General features: G+C 35.9%; 1 protein-coding gene across 1 annotated transcript; it reads right to left on the reverse strand.

Moving 5' to 3' along the window:
* Positions 1-1,963: 1,963 nt before the first annotated feature.
* LOC119595002 (retinoblastoma-binding protein 5 homolog) lies at positions 1,964-12,880 on the reverse strand. Its single transcript, XM_037944134.1, has 10 exons — positions 12,823-12,880; positions 10,446-10,644; positions 9,908-10,025; positions 8,282-8,392; positions 7,481-7,662; positions 6,139-6,258; positions 4,465-4,618; positions 2,969-3,181; positions 2,507-2,753; positions 1,964-2,248 (listed from the first exon to the last, which is right to left on the reverse strand). The coding sequence occupies exons 1-10, from the start codon at positions 12,839-12,841 to the stop codon at positions 2,139-2,141; spliced, it is 1,473 nt and encodes a 490-aa protein (XP_037800062.1). The 5' UTR covers positions 12,842-12,880; the 3' UTR covers positions 1,964-2,138.
* Between the last annotated feature and the right edge of the window lie 455 nt (positions 12,881-13,335).

The raw sequence follows: 13,335 nt of genomic DNA on the forward strand, positions 1-13,335 counted from the left end.
TTTGTGAAATATCTTTATACATAAATGGCTCCACAAGTGTTTAGTCACCAAAGGAGTCTATTATTTATCTTTTTAACATCACCTGATTTCACCATTCTTTGAGTTTTCGGGAAAATAACTTATTCTTTACTAATAAGACATTATGCTTATTATAATGTTTCTGACATTGCTAATAGTAATAAGTATTTGTGGAGCCATCTCTGTGTAAGGACAGTTAATAACTAAACTCACACTAGGCAATATAGGATTAATAGCTAGCACATGGGAACTGAGGTGATAGTTTGTGTGTATTTATAAGTATTAAATATTAACTTCAGTATTAGCATATGTATTGCAATTATTGTTGAGCTTTAATCCCTAGGAACTAGGTTTAAATGAAAAAAAACTAATTGCATAATTCTCAATACAGAACAGACACTGGAAAATAAGCTTTGTGCTACGTCAATTTGTAGGGATTATAGCAACTTTTCAGAGATTTCATCCTAGAACAGAAAATTGTGAAAAACAATTTGTCCTGGCTACTCTCTCTGATGTTATTTTTGTTTTTTTTTAACGGTAGGTTCATGTTTGAGCCGCCGTGGTCACAGCATGATACTTAATTGTAGTTTTCATGTTGTGATGCTCTTTGAGTGATGGGTAGTCACTCATAAATGCACACTTAGACCTACTTATGATATATTCTCTTGGATATCTGTATTTATACTCCAAAATCAGGCCAAGCAATTGTTCACAAATATATATATATATATATATTTATATAAAATTTTCAACAGACTCTAAATTTTAAGATTTCCTTGCAAGAGATGTAAGTTCACTGCAAGTACCTGAACACCTGCACATACAAATTGCTGCATTAATATTTCTTGAACTATAAGACTGTTGTACTAAATAACATCACTTAATAGATGTATTAATCACACCTTTGTTGTTTTATTCCATTTATCTGAAAGAATTCCATTTATTCAATTCATGTATTGCAATCTAGGGGTGGAGGTAGAGGAAAGAAGGGAGAAACTAAAGGCAGATAAGGAAAGGTAAAAGGATTTGGAGATATCCTTTTACACACTTTCCTTACCTCTGTATCTTCATACTTGAAGGTGTAATCTACGAGGCTTTCAAAATTGTTGTTTCCATACTCCTATTTTGTGTATGGTGGGTTTCTATTACCCTATTTGAATTAAGGAATAACAATGGATCTCCCACACGAAATGAAACACAACCAATTTCTTTCCATACTGTATTAAAATGATCTGCATTACCTACAGAGAAAAAAAAAGAGTAAATGTACACAACATTCATTCTCGGAAAGCTTACCATACAACTGCACATTTTATTCCACAATGGCTGAGGTTTTCTAGTCAAGATGATTCAGGTACAGTGACTAGGACTCTCAGCATTGGCTATGACACCGGTATTTGTATTTCCAAGTATAAAAGGATTACGTGTATGAAACGTGATGAGAACATGAACTCTATCAGTTATTTCTGTATTTGTATATTGTCTCAAATCTAACACATACAATTGCTGCAGCTATGAATGGTCATTTTTGGTTTTTGTTTCTATTTACTTCTGGGAATCAAAATTTTCCTCCTACGACAATGAAGACAAAATGAAAAAGAAAAAGACATCTACAACTTAATTACATAAAATTTGTTTATATGAACTGAAACATTCACATTACTAATACTGCCAAGTCATCTTCGTAGAACATAGATTCCCCCCCCAAAAAAAAAAGAAGAAAAAGAAAGAAAGAAAGAAAAAGAAGAAGAAAAAAGAAAAGAAAAGAAAAGAAAAGAAAAAAATATATATATGTATATATATATATATATATATATATATATATATATATATATATATATATATATATATATATATATATATATATATATATATATACTCACATACATACACACACATTTATAAAAACGATATGTAGGGAACAAAATATTCAGAGAAGCAATAGTATTAATGTTTCTGTTTATTTGCTCTTCAAGGAAAATATTTACCGCTGCTAAGAAGAAAAATAGATTTTATAGTAGCAATTATAGTACTAGTAAAAAAAAAATATATATAAAACTAATATCAATTACACAAGGAAGTTAAATACACGAAAGAATATATTCACATAAAAAGTAATTTTAATGTTTTTTTCTATCTTTCTTAGAGTCTCCTTTTGAGTTATTTCTTCCCTTCTTGTTGCCTGCCATTTGCTTGTCTTTCGGTCTGTTGCTTGCCAAGGGGTGCACTTCTGTTGGGTGAGAGAGAGAAAAAATTGAGTGACAGCTGAAGTAACCATAAATTTTAAATCAATTTGACATATTCTCTAAAAGCAATGAAAAATATAAACATGTAGGGTACTAAAAATCAGTAGCTATAACAAATAAGTCAAAATTAATGTGTTCAAATAAAATGGCAATCATCATAGTCAAGTTAAGTTTCAGTTTCTGAAAGAGAGAGGAAGGAGAGAGAAGAGAAAGAGAAAGAGTGAATGAGCGAGAAAACCAACCGTCAGTGGGTGCATTCTCTAAGGTAACATCAAAGGTCTTGGGTCTCTTCTTCTTCGGGGATATATTCTCCTTGCAGTCACCCGAGCGCTTGCTGTTCAGGTCCTCATTAGGCGCCCCCTCTGGTCCCCAACCTTCCTCGGGCTCTTCGATCTCCGGGGAGATGGGGAGGTACAGGAGGGTGCTGCTGTCGTCTTCCTCGTCTGAGCTGCAGAAGGCTGCTACAGGTTCTATCGCCGTGACGTCCACCTTGGGAGAGGGGAGGAAGAGAATAGAATTTTTGAGAGCTGATGTCATGAATGTCTGTACTGAACTTTGCGTGTTGTGAATGTATGGAGAAAAGAGAGAGGTGAATATTTTCAACAGAATATATGCAACATGAAAAAGAGAGAAGAAAGAGAATTTTCCCTTGTCTTTTACCCAAAAGGTCATTAGCCATCCCACCATCATCTTCCCTTTCTTACCTCAATATCCTCCTCCTTCTTCTCCTGGCTCATTTCAACACTCTTGTCCTCATCGCTCTGGTCGAACTCTGATTCCCTCTCCTCGTATTCCACATTCTCGTCCAGCTCCTTGAAGTCAGGGGCAAAGGCTGACCAGTTTTCAACCTGGTTCTGTGACCACACAGACACTACCCCAGAGCTGATGGAAGCCAAAATTGGTCGCACTGGATGCCACTTGGGTTGGAGGGATAGAGGAAAAGAGAATAATGCCAAGACTTTTCTAGTTATGCAAAATGAAAAGCAAGACTAAATCATTTACTACCATCATCTTTCTTTAACCCCAAATGTGGTCATTGCATTGTGAAAAAAATTTACTTGAAAGGGTAGGTGATGTGAACCTGCTGGGCTGGGGTGATGGGGTCAAAGTGCACAAAGCTTTTGGAGGGGGAGTAGACTCAATGGGTGTTTAGGATGAGGCTCTTGCATTATTTCCATTGATAAACAAATGTGAAATGTACCATCCTGAGCTGCCTCCGGGGAGGATGCTATTTCCAAGCTCAGGATCCTATTCCTGCCTGCCGTGACAGGTGGTGCAGGGTATATTACAGAAAATTTAATATCATGAAAACTTAAAAAATATGACACAAGTAGCAAAATGTTACTTATTGTTATTATTACTGCACTGAGTTATGGACTACCTAGAGAGATGATATGGAGTGCAAAGAAAACAATCTATTACCATATGGACACAGCACATCAAATGACAAATATAGACCTTGGAAGATGGTGAAATAGCTAAACACTTGTGCAGAAAAAAGAGAAAATAACATTGCAAAGGGGAGTAATGGAATCTTGTCACCACTCTTGTCACCACCCCCCTTCTTCATCCCCTTATTCTGTCCACTTATCCTAATCATTAACTCATTTTTACCCTTTTTGCTACAATACTTTACCATAATACTATATGACCTTTGATGTCTGGCACATTCATTTGTTTTAACCATCCACTATTCTGGAAATCCACAAATATTTTTGCCTTATGAATAAAAAAAAAACACATTCTTACTTGCCTTCACCCTAAGCCCCACCCTATCTCTATATTTTAAATATACTGCTAATGACCTTAGATGTGCATGCAGTAGAAAATTTTCAGGAAACAAACACGAGCCACACACCTGTGAGTATGGCCACTCAGGTAAGCCTAATGCCTAGAACTTGGGTCATATGTGGACAGTGAAGCATCAAAGGGGCTAAGTATAGAAAAAGTAAAATAGACTCCAATAATAATAGCAACAACAATAATAACAATGAATTTGGTTCACGGCCGGATAATGGGAATGAATCTCCACACATGAACAAAGCTCTTGGATGGTGTTTAGACTCAGTAGGCATTTAAAAAGGTGCTCTTGAATTGCTTTCATCAAGAGACATGTGAACTGTACCATATGTGAGCCATGGCTGGAAGACTGCCCTCCCCCCCCCCAAAAAAAAGGGGCCTCATTTATCCCTAAACTCACCACAACATCAAGAAGCATCTCTCCCTTTGTGCCGTGCAGGATCTTCACCAGGTTTCCCACGCTGCGCTCCCATATGTACAGGGAGTGCTGTCGAGCGGAGCCTGCGCAGATATATTCGCCATCGCCAGAGAAGCAGCATTTCTTCCACATGGTTCTGGAAAATAGTTTAGGATAAGCAAACTGAAGGGGGATGGAGAGGGGATGGGGGAACAAGAGGGAAGGAAAGGAAAGAAGGAGAGGGAAGATGGGAGGGGAGGTGGAAGGACGGAAGGAGAGGTAGAAAGGAAAAAGGGGAGGGAGAGAAAGATGGAAGGAAAAGACAAGAAAATAATTTCACGTTTCTGAATATTCTCATCCTCATATCCATTCTTTTTCGCTCACTCTCTGATATATACATCTCTTTTACACATTTGCATTAACAGAAAAATACATGCAGATAAGAACACAAACACACAAATACACAACACACACACACACACACACACACACACACACACACACACACACACACACACACACACACACACACACACAACACAAACACACACACACACACACACACACACACACACACACACACACACACACACACACACACACACACACACACACACACACACACACACACACAATCTGTCAATCTGATGAGGTTTACACTCAGTGACCATATCCTTATGAAGACCTCCAATAAACACAGTCCCTTCAGAATCATCTATAGGTTAAGGAAAGACGTAAAATGAGTGGTAAGGCAGGAAAAGTTAGTAATGAGGTTTTGAGAGGGATGCACCACTAATAATAAGGTCCTGATTACTTCAAATTTGGCAGTCAGATTGCTAAAACAACAAAATATGTCACTTTTAGTTGTGTGACTGAGTTGTTTACAAAAGTTATGAGGTAATTGTGACATCAATGACATTCAATAACCACTATGATCCAGACTGGAGGGTGATTTGACTCATTTAGAAAAAAGTGTTAAATATTGTATTATTTCTGCACTGAAAAATACACTACCTAGAGAGATGATATAGAGTTTGCAAGGAAAAGTCTATTACCATCTGGATAAAGCAAATCAAATGACAAATCTAGACATCAGAAAATGGCAAAATAACGTGTGTTTGTGTGTGCCCGGTCTATAAGCCGCACACCAATCAGAATGGTTGCTCACGAAAGTCTAGTGCCCATATTTTTGGCCACGAGATGGCAGCAAAGCATCCAGGTCCAATGAGTTAAATATATATGATGTGCACTAATGCCCCATACTGTAATTATCAATCTGATTAAAATCTGTTCCTTTAATACAAGGCATAGTTCCCAAAACTTATATTCTGATTCAGGAAACTGCTTGGGTTACCAGATATTAAACCAAAGACAATCCCCTTCTATTACATGTTCTCATATTTTAAAAGAGGCCAGCTGGGTTTTCAAACCTTTGAGCTCTTCACAAGGAAACAAAATTCAGCAAAAGAAGATTTTTTTTTTTTCAGAAGCAGATATGAAAGGGATAAATAAGCATCTTTGTAAAAAAAAAAAAAATACACAATAATAATAATGTCACAAATTAATCAGTATTAATAAAAAAAGTGAAAATAAATTTGTAACAGCAATTAACTCAATTACTATAAAGCGCTGGACTGGTGTCTGCTATAATAAAATAACAAAAACGACAACTCTTACTTGTTAACTAAATCCTGTAACTTCTGTATTGGTTCTGGATCATCCTCTTTCCCACACCTAAGGACTTTCTTCGCATCATAAACGCGAATAACACGGTCAGCAGAATTCACAAGGAAAAACCTTGAAAGGGACAAAAAAAAAGGCAGATTAATGATTAATGTCAATAATATATTGAACTATTTTTTTTTTTTTATATAAGGAGAAAGAGAGGGAGTGAGCTAGAGGTGGTGTTCCCTGTACAAAAATGAGAGAGAGAGAGAGAGAGAGAGAGAGAGAGAGAGAGAGAGAGAGAGAGAGAGAGGAAGAGAAGAGGAAGAGGGGAGGAGAGAGAAGAGAGGAGAAGAGAAGAGAGAGAGAGAGAAAGGAGGGGAGGAAGGGGGAAGAGAGAGGAGAGGAGAAGGAGAAGAGAAGAGAGAAGAGAAAGGGAGAGACAGAGAGGAGAAAGAAGAGGGAGAGGAGAGAGAGAGGAGAGGGGGAGAGAGGAGGAAGAGGAGGAGGGAGAAGAAGGAAGAGGGGAGGAGGGAGAGAGAGAGAGAGAGAGAGAGAGAGAGGAGAGAGAGAGAGAGAGAAATAACATCATTTTCATTAAAGGAATTACCAAAAAGACTGCATTTTCCTTTTGGAAAGAACTTCAAATAACAGAAATCATCAAACCTTTGGGTACAGCTGTCAAGATCAGTATGCATTATATCATTCAGTAACAATGGTAACAGAAGAGTTGCCAATAAGTCTAAACCTTAAACATATAGTTTATCACTATTTACTACACAGTAAATAGTGAATATAGCATTTTACATTATCCAAATGGTTCAGAATAAATGGGTGCTCTCAACTTATAGTAAATTGCTGACATTCACCTGCTGCAGAAGAACACACGGGAAAATGTTGCAATTGCAGAAAATTCCAGCGCATATGATTCAAAATGTAAATTCTTCCTAAATGATCGATGGAAAAAATCCCATCCTGCAAAATACTACCTTTGGTGATATACAAACTTCAATTGGAATTTCAGGATAAAACTAGAAAAAACAATAAAAAAGGAATTATATATAAGTTTGATTTCTTCAAATGAATGGACGGACTCTTGCTCACGGAAACAACACAGCCTAAGCTTGACAAACTACCTTTTCTTTGCCATACTAAAAGGCAGACAAAATATCACAGGCAGAAGTGGCAGGGGGTCATGAACCTATATCAAGCAGCTGAATAAGAAAATCATTCTCAGATATAAACACACATAAAAACAGAAAAGAAAAGAAAAGAAAAGAGAGAGAAAAAAAGAAAACAGAAAAGGAAAGAAAGAGAAAAAAACAAAAGAAAGGAAGAAACAGAAAACACTCACTCTGTTCTGCGCGCAAATTCAATACTCTTGATGGCAGCAGCACTTGTGGTCCCTTGGCCGATCCTGAATGTTGTTTTGACCTCCAAGTCTGGGCAAGAGAGGATGAGTAGCTTCCCTCGGCTGTTGCCTGTGTATATGTACTCCCCTCGACGGTCAAAGGAAGCAACAATGTTGACGTCTCCCTGTGAAAGCAGGAATGGCATTATAGGGAGTGTTTGTGAATCCATTTAACCACCTGAATATAAGAAGAAGAGGAAGAAGAAGAAGAAGAAGAAGAAGAAGAAGAAGAAAAAAAAAAAAGTAATTTTGAGATTTGCAAAGAATAGTGAAGGTGTCTCTACTCTTACAATACTACAAATACTAAACTATGTCTCACTAGATTTATAACATCTCTAAGCCTGTCTTCTGGCTTAACCCAATTAGCCATCCCATCCTAGCCCCAAAATCTAGTGAAAATCTAGTGAGATGTTAGGATCGAGTATCAGGAGGGACCAGATCACCCTAGTGACACTGTACAGGCATCATCATAAACATACAGATAATGGCTGAATATAATGTCCTGTATTCTAGTTATATGGCATAAAGTGTGCAAGACAATCTCTAAAAAGAAATCCCATAAATATTATAGTTTTCATGCATATGCAAGCTTACATACAAGCGGATAAAACAAGCAACCAAACTAATAATCAATCAAACACACTGATCCCAATTTTTCTTTACGGTCTCCTCAAATAAAGTGTTCACAGACATTAGAGCTCTAGGCTGCGTTGGCTGAGAAAGCAAATGTCCAGTCCTCATTACCTCATCATCCATTGGAACAATCTTGTGCGAGGCATCGACATTGACGAGCACCGCTGGATGTCTCATGGGGCAAACTAGGAAAATCTTGTCATTGCGGGGATGAAATTGGGCCTGGGGTGGAAATACACAAATAAAATCAAGATTAGACTAACAAATCAGATAATCCTTTACTCCAAAAGTCTGTCTTGGATTAACTCAGTGCCACTGGGAAAATGCTGTGCCCATTTAAATTTTTTGTGGAATATTCTGTACATAGATGGCTCTGCAAGTGCTAAAGGAGTCAATTAGTAGACCTTTGTGACCTTACATGATTTCATCTCTCCTTGATTTGATGGGAAATGTTTTCTTTTTCTTTTTTACTAATGTTATGAATATCGATTATTTTTATTATAAATATTATAATTACTATAATGTTATTGACATTAGTAACAGCAAAATAAGATAACGTAAAATATTTCTGAAAATCAAGGAAAAGGGTAAACAGAAGAGACAGGCAGTATTTGTAATTGGCTCACTGGTGACTTAGTACAAGTGTAGCCATCTATGCATAAAAGCAATTAATAAAGTCAACTCACAGTGGGCATGGCATGTACGTACATGCCATGCCTCTCAGATTTCGGGTTAAATTGTAACATTTCATATAAAACTAAAAAGGTATTGAAAGTCAATCAACCATTTACATCACCTGGATCATTAACAGCAATATAAAATAATGTAAAATATTTTTGAAAATCAAGAAAAAGGGTAAACAGGTGAGAAAGGTAGTACTCGTAATTGGTTCATTAGTGACTTAGTACAAGACATCTATGTGTAAAAACAATTAATAAACTACACTCACAGTGGGCATGGAATGTATGCCAACAGTAATAGCATGTATAAACATGCCATGCCCGTCAGCTTTGGGTTCTGTTTATAACTCCTTCAGTTACATAAACTGAAACTGAAGTTGATACTCTGTCACTCTTTCACTCTCTATCCCTCTGTTTCCCTATACCTCTGTATCTCACTCCCTCTCCCTCTGTATCTCTTATTTTCTCTCCCTTTTCCACTCTTTCTCACTCCCTCTCCCTCTATAACTCTCATTTCTCTCCCTCTTCCTCTTTATTTCTTTCCGTCTCTTTCTCTCTTCCTCCCTTGGTTTCTCTCTTTCTCTCTCTCTCTTTTTCTCCCCTCCTCTCTGTCTGTCTGTCTGTCTGTCTGTCTGTCTGTCTGTCTGTCTGTCTGTCTCTGTCTCTCTCTCTCTCTCCTACTTGTGGCATTTGCTGCAAGATGAGTTCATGAAACTATATGACTTAAGAGACATCTAATTATTTTCATTATTCTTTTTTTGGTAATAAACAAAACTTATCAGCAATTACATATATTAATAAAAATTTCAGTATCATTACAATAGATATTCAAAATAGAAATTAATAAGTGAGAGCTCCTATAGAGAGGAACATAAAAATACAGCCTTGGCTTATCTACTTGAACAAAACATGAGACAAGACAGTAATAATAATAGACACTCGTCTTAAATACATAAATAAATAATGACGAACCAAAATGACATTGTAAAGCCTCAATAATCAAACCTCTTCAAAATCAGCCCCCAAAATATACTACAACCTTTATCTGACAACTCACCTTCATAACGGGCGAGGGAAATCTGTATTTGATATCGCACTCGCCACTCAGGACATCCCATATGCAGACATTATTGTCGGTAGAAACACTAAGAAGCTTGTAGCCGCCTCTTGACCAGCTGTGGAAAATTGTTTTCATGTTATTTAATAGAGCATAACAGGACTTTTGTAATCGTAATAAATTTTGATTTTAAGATGCTTCTGCTCTAAGAAAACTAATGTGTGTGTGTGTGTGTGTGTGTGTGTGTGTGTGTGTGTGTGTGTGTGTGTGTGTGTGTGTGTGTGTGTGTGTGTGTGTGTGTGTGTGTGTGTGTGTGTGGTGTGTGCTTGTGCGTGTGCATGTGTGCGTGTGCGTGTGCATCTACATGTGTGTGTGTGCATGTGTGTGTGCATGTGCATGTGCGTGTGCATGCGTATGTGTGTGTTTGTGTGAGTTAGCATGTGTATGTCTGTGTGAGAGTGTGTGTATATGTTTGAATGTGTGAGAATGTGAGTGCATGCATGGATGTATACTTTTCCTCCTTTGGAAAAGCACTGACCTTAAAGAACAAACAGGATGAACATGAGCGCTGATGACCTTCGCAATGCCGCGGGTCAAGAAATCCCATATGACGATTCGTCCATCATTGCACCCCACGGCCAGTAGAGTGCCTCGTCTATTAAAAGCGCAGGTACCAGCTAGTGATGCGCAGTCCAGGGCCCCATCAAATTCCTCTGGGTAATTCTGGCCAAACGACTCTGGAAAAATTAGGGTTTCTTGATGACTTGAGGTTAATTAGTGATTTATATGTCAATATAAGACAGATGATGATAAGGCTAAAAGTAGTTATAGCTTTGAAGGTAAATTATCTCATGTGTCTTTACAAAAAGCCATTATACATGACTGATTTTTTCTTCCAACTATGATCTAAAACATGGAGATATGTATATATATGTGTGTGTGTGTGTGTGTGTGTGTGTGTGTGTGTGTGTGTGTGTGTGTGTGTGTGTGTGTGTGTGTGTGTGTGTGTGTGTGTGTGTGTGTGTGTGTCTGCATGTGTGTCTATATATATATAATATATATATATATATATATATATATAATATTGTATATATGTATATAAATATAACTATAACTATAACTATAAATAAATAAATAAATATATATATACACACACATATATATATATATATATATATATATATATATATATATATATATATATATATATAACTGGCAAAATAAAGTATATAAGGTTAGTGGAAAGTATGCGATATTGGTTAATTGAAGCAAAAATCAAGTGTACACTATAACATTTAAAAAAATAATAATAATAATAATAACTCAAGGGTTGCCCAAGTCTTACACAGTAACTAATGATCTGTGATGGAAAAAACATCCAATTCATTTGAATAATGTAAAATTTTATTTGTGAAAGGCATGGTTCTCTTATATATAATATATATGAATATTTACCTATTTTACATAGTGCAATACTTACAAGCTAACACTAACAAGTACTATACTCTATTCTGTTCAGCCCCTCCCCCCCAGGTCTTTTTTAAGGTGTACAGACCCCTATCAATAATAATAATAATAATAATAATAATAATAATAATAATAATAATAATAATAATAATAATAATAATAATAATAATAAATGTAATTTAACCCTGCAATATCCCTGAGATACTTTCTGTGGTAAAGTTTTAGTTTCACATAGCCATATTGTACAAGGTAAAATTTGGTAGTGATGGATAGAACAAAAGAAAATAAGACACATTTATTTATAATATTTCCTCTGCAAGTTAATAATATGAAAGTTTTGCAACATATAATAGCATACACTTGCAGGAAAATCTAATGACATTATCATAAAGACAGAGAAAAAATACACTCACTAATATATGAAATAATCTACGCTGGCTAGGAATAACGTCAAAAATGATGAAAATAGGTTGGGTGGATATTAAGGCCCCAACAATCGGATAGAGGTCCGGAGAAGGAGACCATGATAAAGAAAGACAGCCATTGGGTGGTAATCTGGGGACAAAGCCTCCAGATTAGGAAGATTTTTGGTTCATATAGCAACGTTTGAGGATCCCCAGGAGTGACCGGAGTAAATGAGACAGTCTGAGAGGGTTGCGGTCACAATGAAAATAATATTGTTTTTTACTGTGAGTAATCAAAGCAGTGAGTAATAATTGCAAGGTTGGATGGATTGTGAAACCAAAAGATTACCCTTTCTACTCTCCCCAGCAATGGAGTTTAGTGTTATCACTACTGTCGCCTTGGAGTTTAGCATTATCACTACTGTCGCCTACACATGCACATTAAACACCAATGGTACCAAATGCAGTGAGTTTTCATTGATGGACCAATTCTTGAAAATCAGATTTGTTAATGACACTTTTGTGATTTTTTTTTTTTTTACTATAGTAGGACTCTAGGACACTACTGCAGGAGTTGAAGGAACACAGTTGAAAGACATATGCACTTACACTAATTACTATTCATATATACATATAACCTATGCCATCCTTGGCTATCGCAGGTAATATCATCACTGCTTTTGATCTCCCGAGACTGTACTGTCCACGTTTAGTACTATAACTACTGTACTAGTTATAGTACTGTAGTAGTTGACGGGAGACATCTCATTTAAGACAATAGTATCAAATTTCTTAGTGTGGGCAATGCGTAGACTTTGTAACTACAGGAACAATTAAGGAAAATCACAAGGAAACTCAAACCAACGATTAAGCATATTATACAACCTACCCAAAAACACAACACCCATTCCGCCTTTATCATTTATCACCAAAATACTAAAAATCCCTTTCAAATTCCGTGAAAACAAGCCTCCTCGAACGCTAAACTACAACATATCTTCTCAAATAACAAAACTGGAAAGGCTAAAAGCAATAATAACATACCTAAAAGCTCGAGATTCATACTGAGGGGAAGAAAGACATTCACAAATCCAAACAGCAAAATTTGTAAACAATAAGGGGATACGAGCGTTAGTTTGGGGGATAAAAGCGTATATTTTATTTTATTTTTTTATATATGTTAATTCCAAGGAGGTCATTAATAAAGAATAATGATAAGAAATATTATAATAATCGTGCTGCTAGCTGCTAACAACAACAATAATGAAAAATGATGATAATGATAGTAGTAGAAGTAGTAATAGCAGTAGCAATAGTAATAAAATAATAATAATAATAATAATAATAATAATAATAATAATAATAATAATAATAATAATGATAATAGTAATAATAATAATAATAATAATATAATAATAATAAAATAATATATAGTAGTAGTAATAGTAGAGAGTTTATGTAGAAGTAGAACTAGTGGTAATAAGAGTAATAATGATAATGCTAACCATAATACTGATAATTATTATAATAATAATGATAATAATAATAGTAATCAAT

Source organism: Penaeus monodon, chromosome 35 (genome assembly GCF_015228065.2).
Source record: "Penaeus monodon isolate SGIC_2016 chromosome 35, NSTDA_Pmon_1, whole genome shotgun sequence".
Lineage (NCBI taxonomy): Eukaryota > Metazoa > Arthropoda > Malacostraca > Decapoda > Penaeidae > Penaeus > Penaeus monodon.

What these genes read in the sequence shown, in the direction of transcription:
- LOC119595002 (XM_037944134.1), bottom strand. An exon ending in TTCCCTCGCCCGTTATGAAG is followed by an intron (nt 8,393 to 9,907) that starts GTGAGTTGTCAG and finishes TTTCCACCCCAG; the next exon opens with GCCCAATTTCATCCCCGCAA. An exon ending in AGATGCTTCTTGATGTTGTG is followed by an intron (nt 3,182 to 4,464) that starts GTGAGTTTAGGG and finishes CTCCAACCCAAG; the next exon opens with TGGCATCCAGTGCGACCAAT.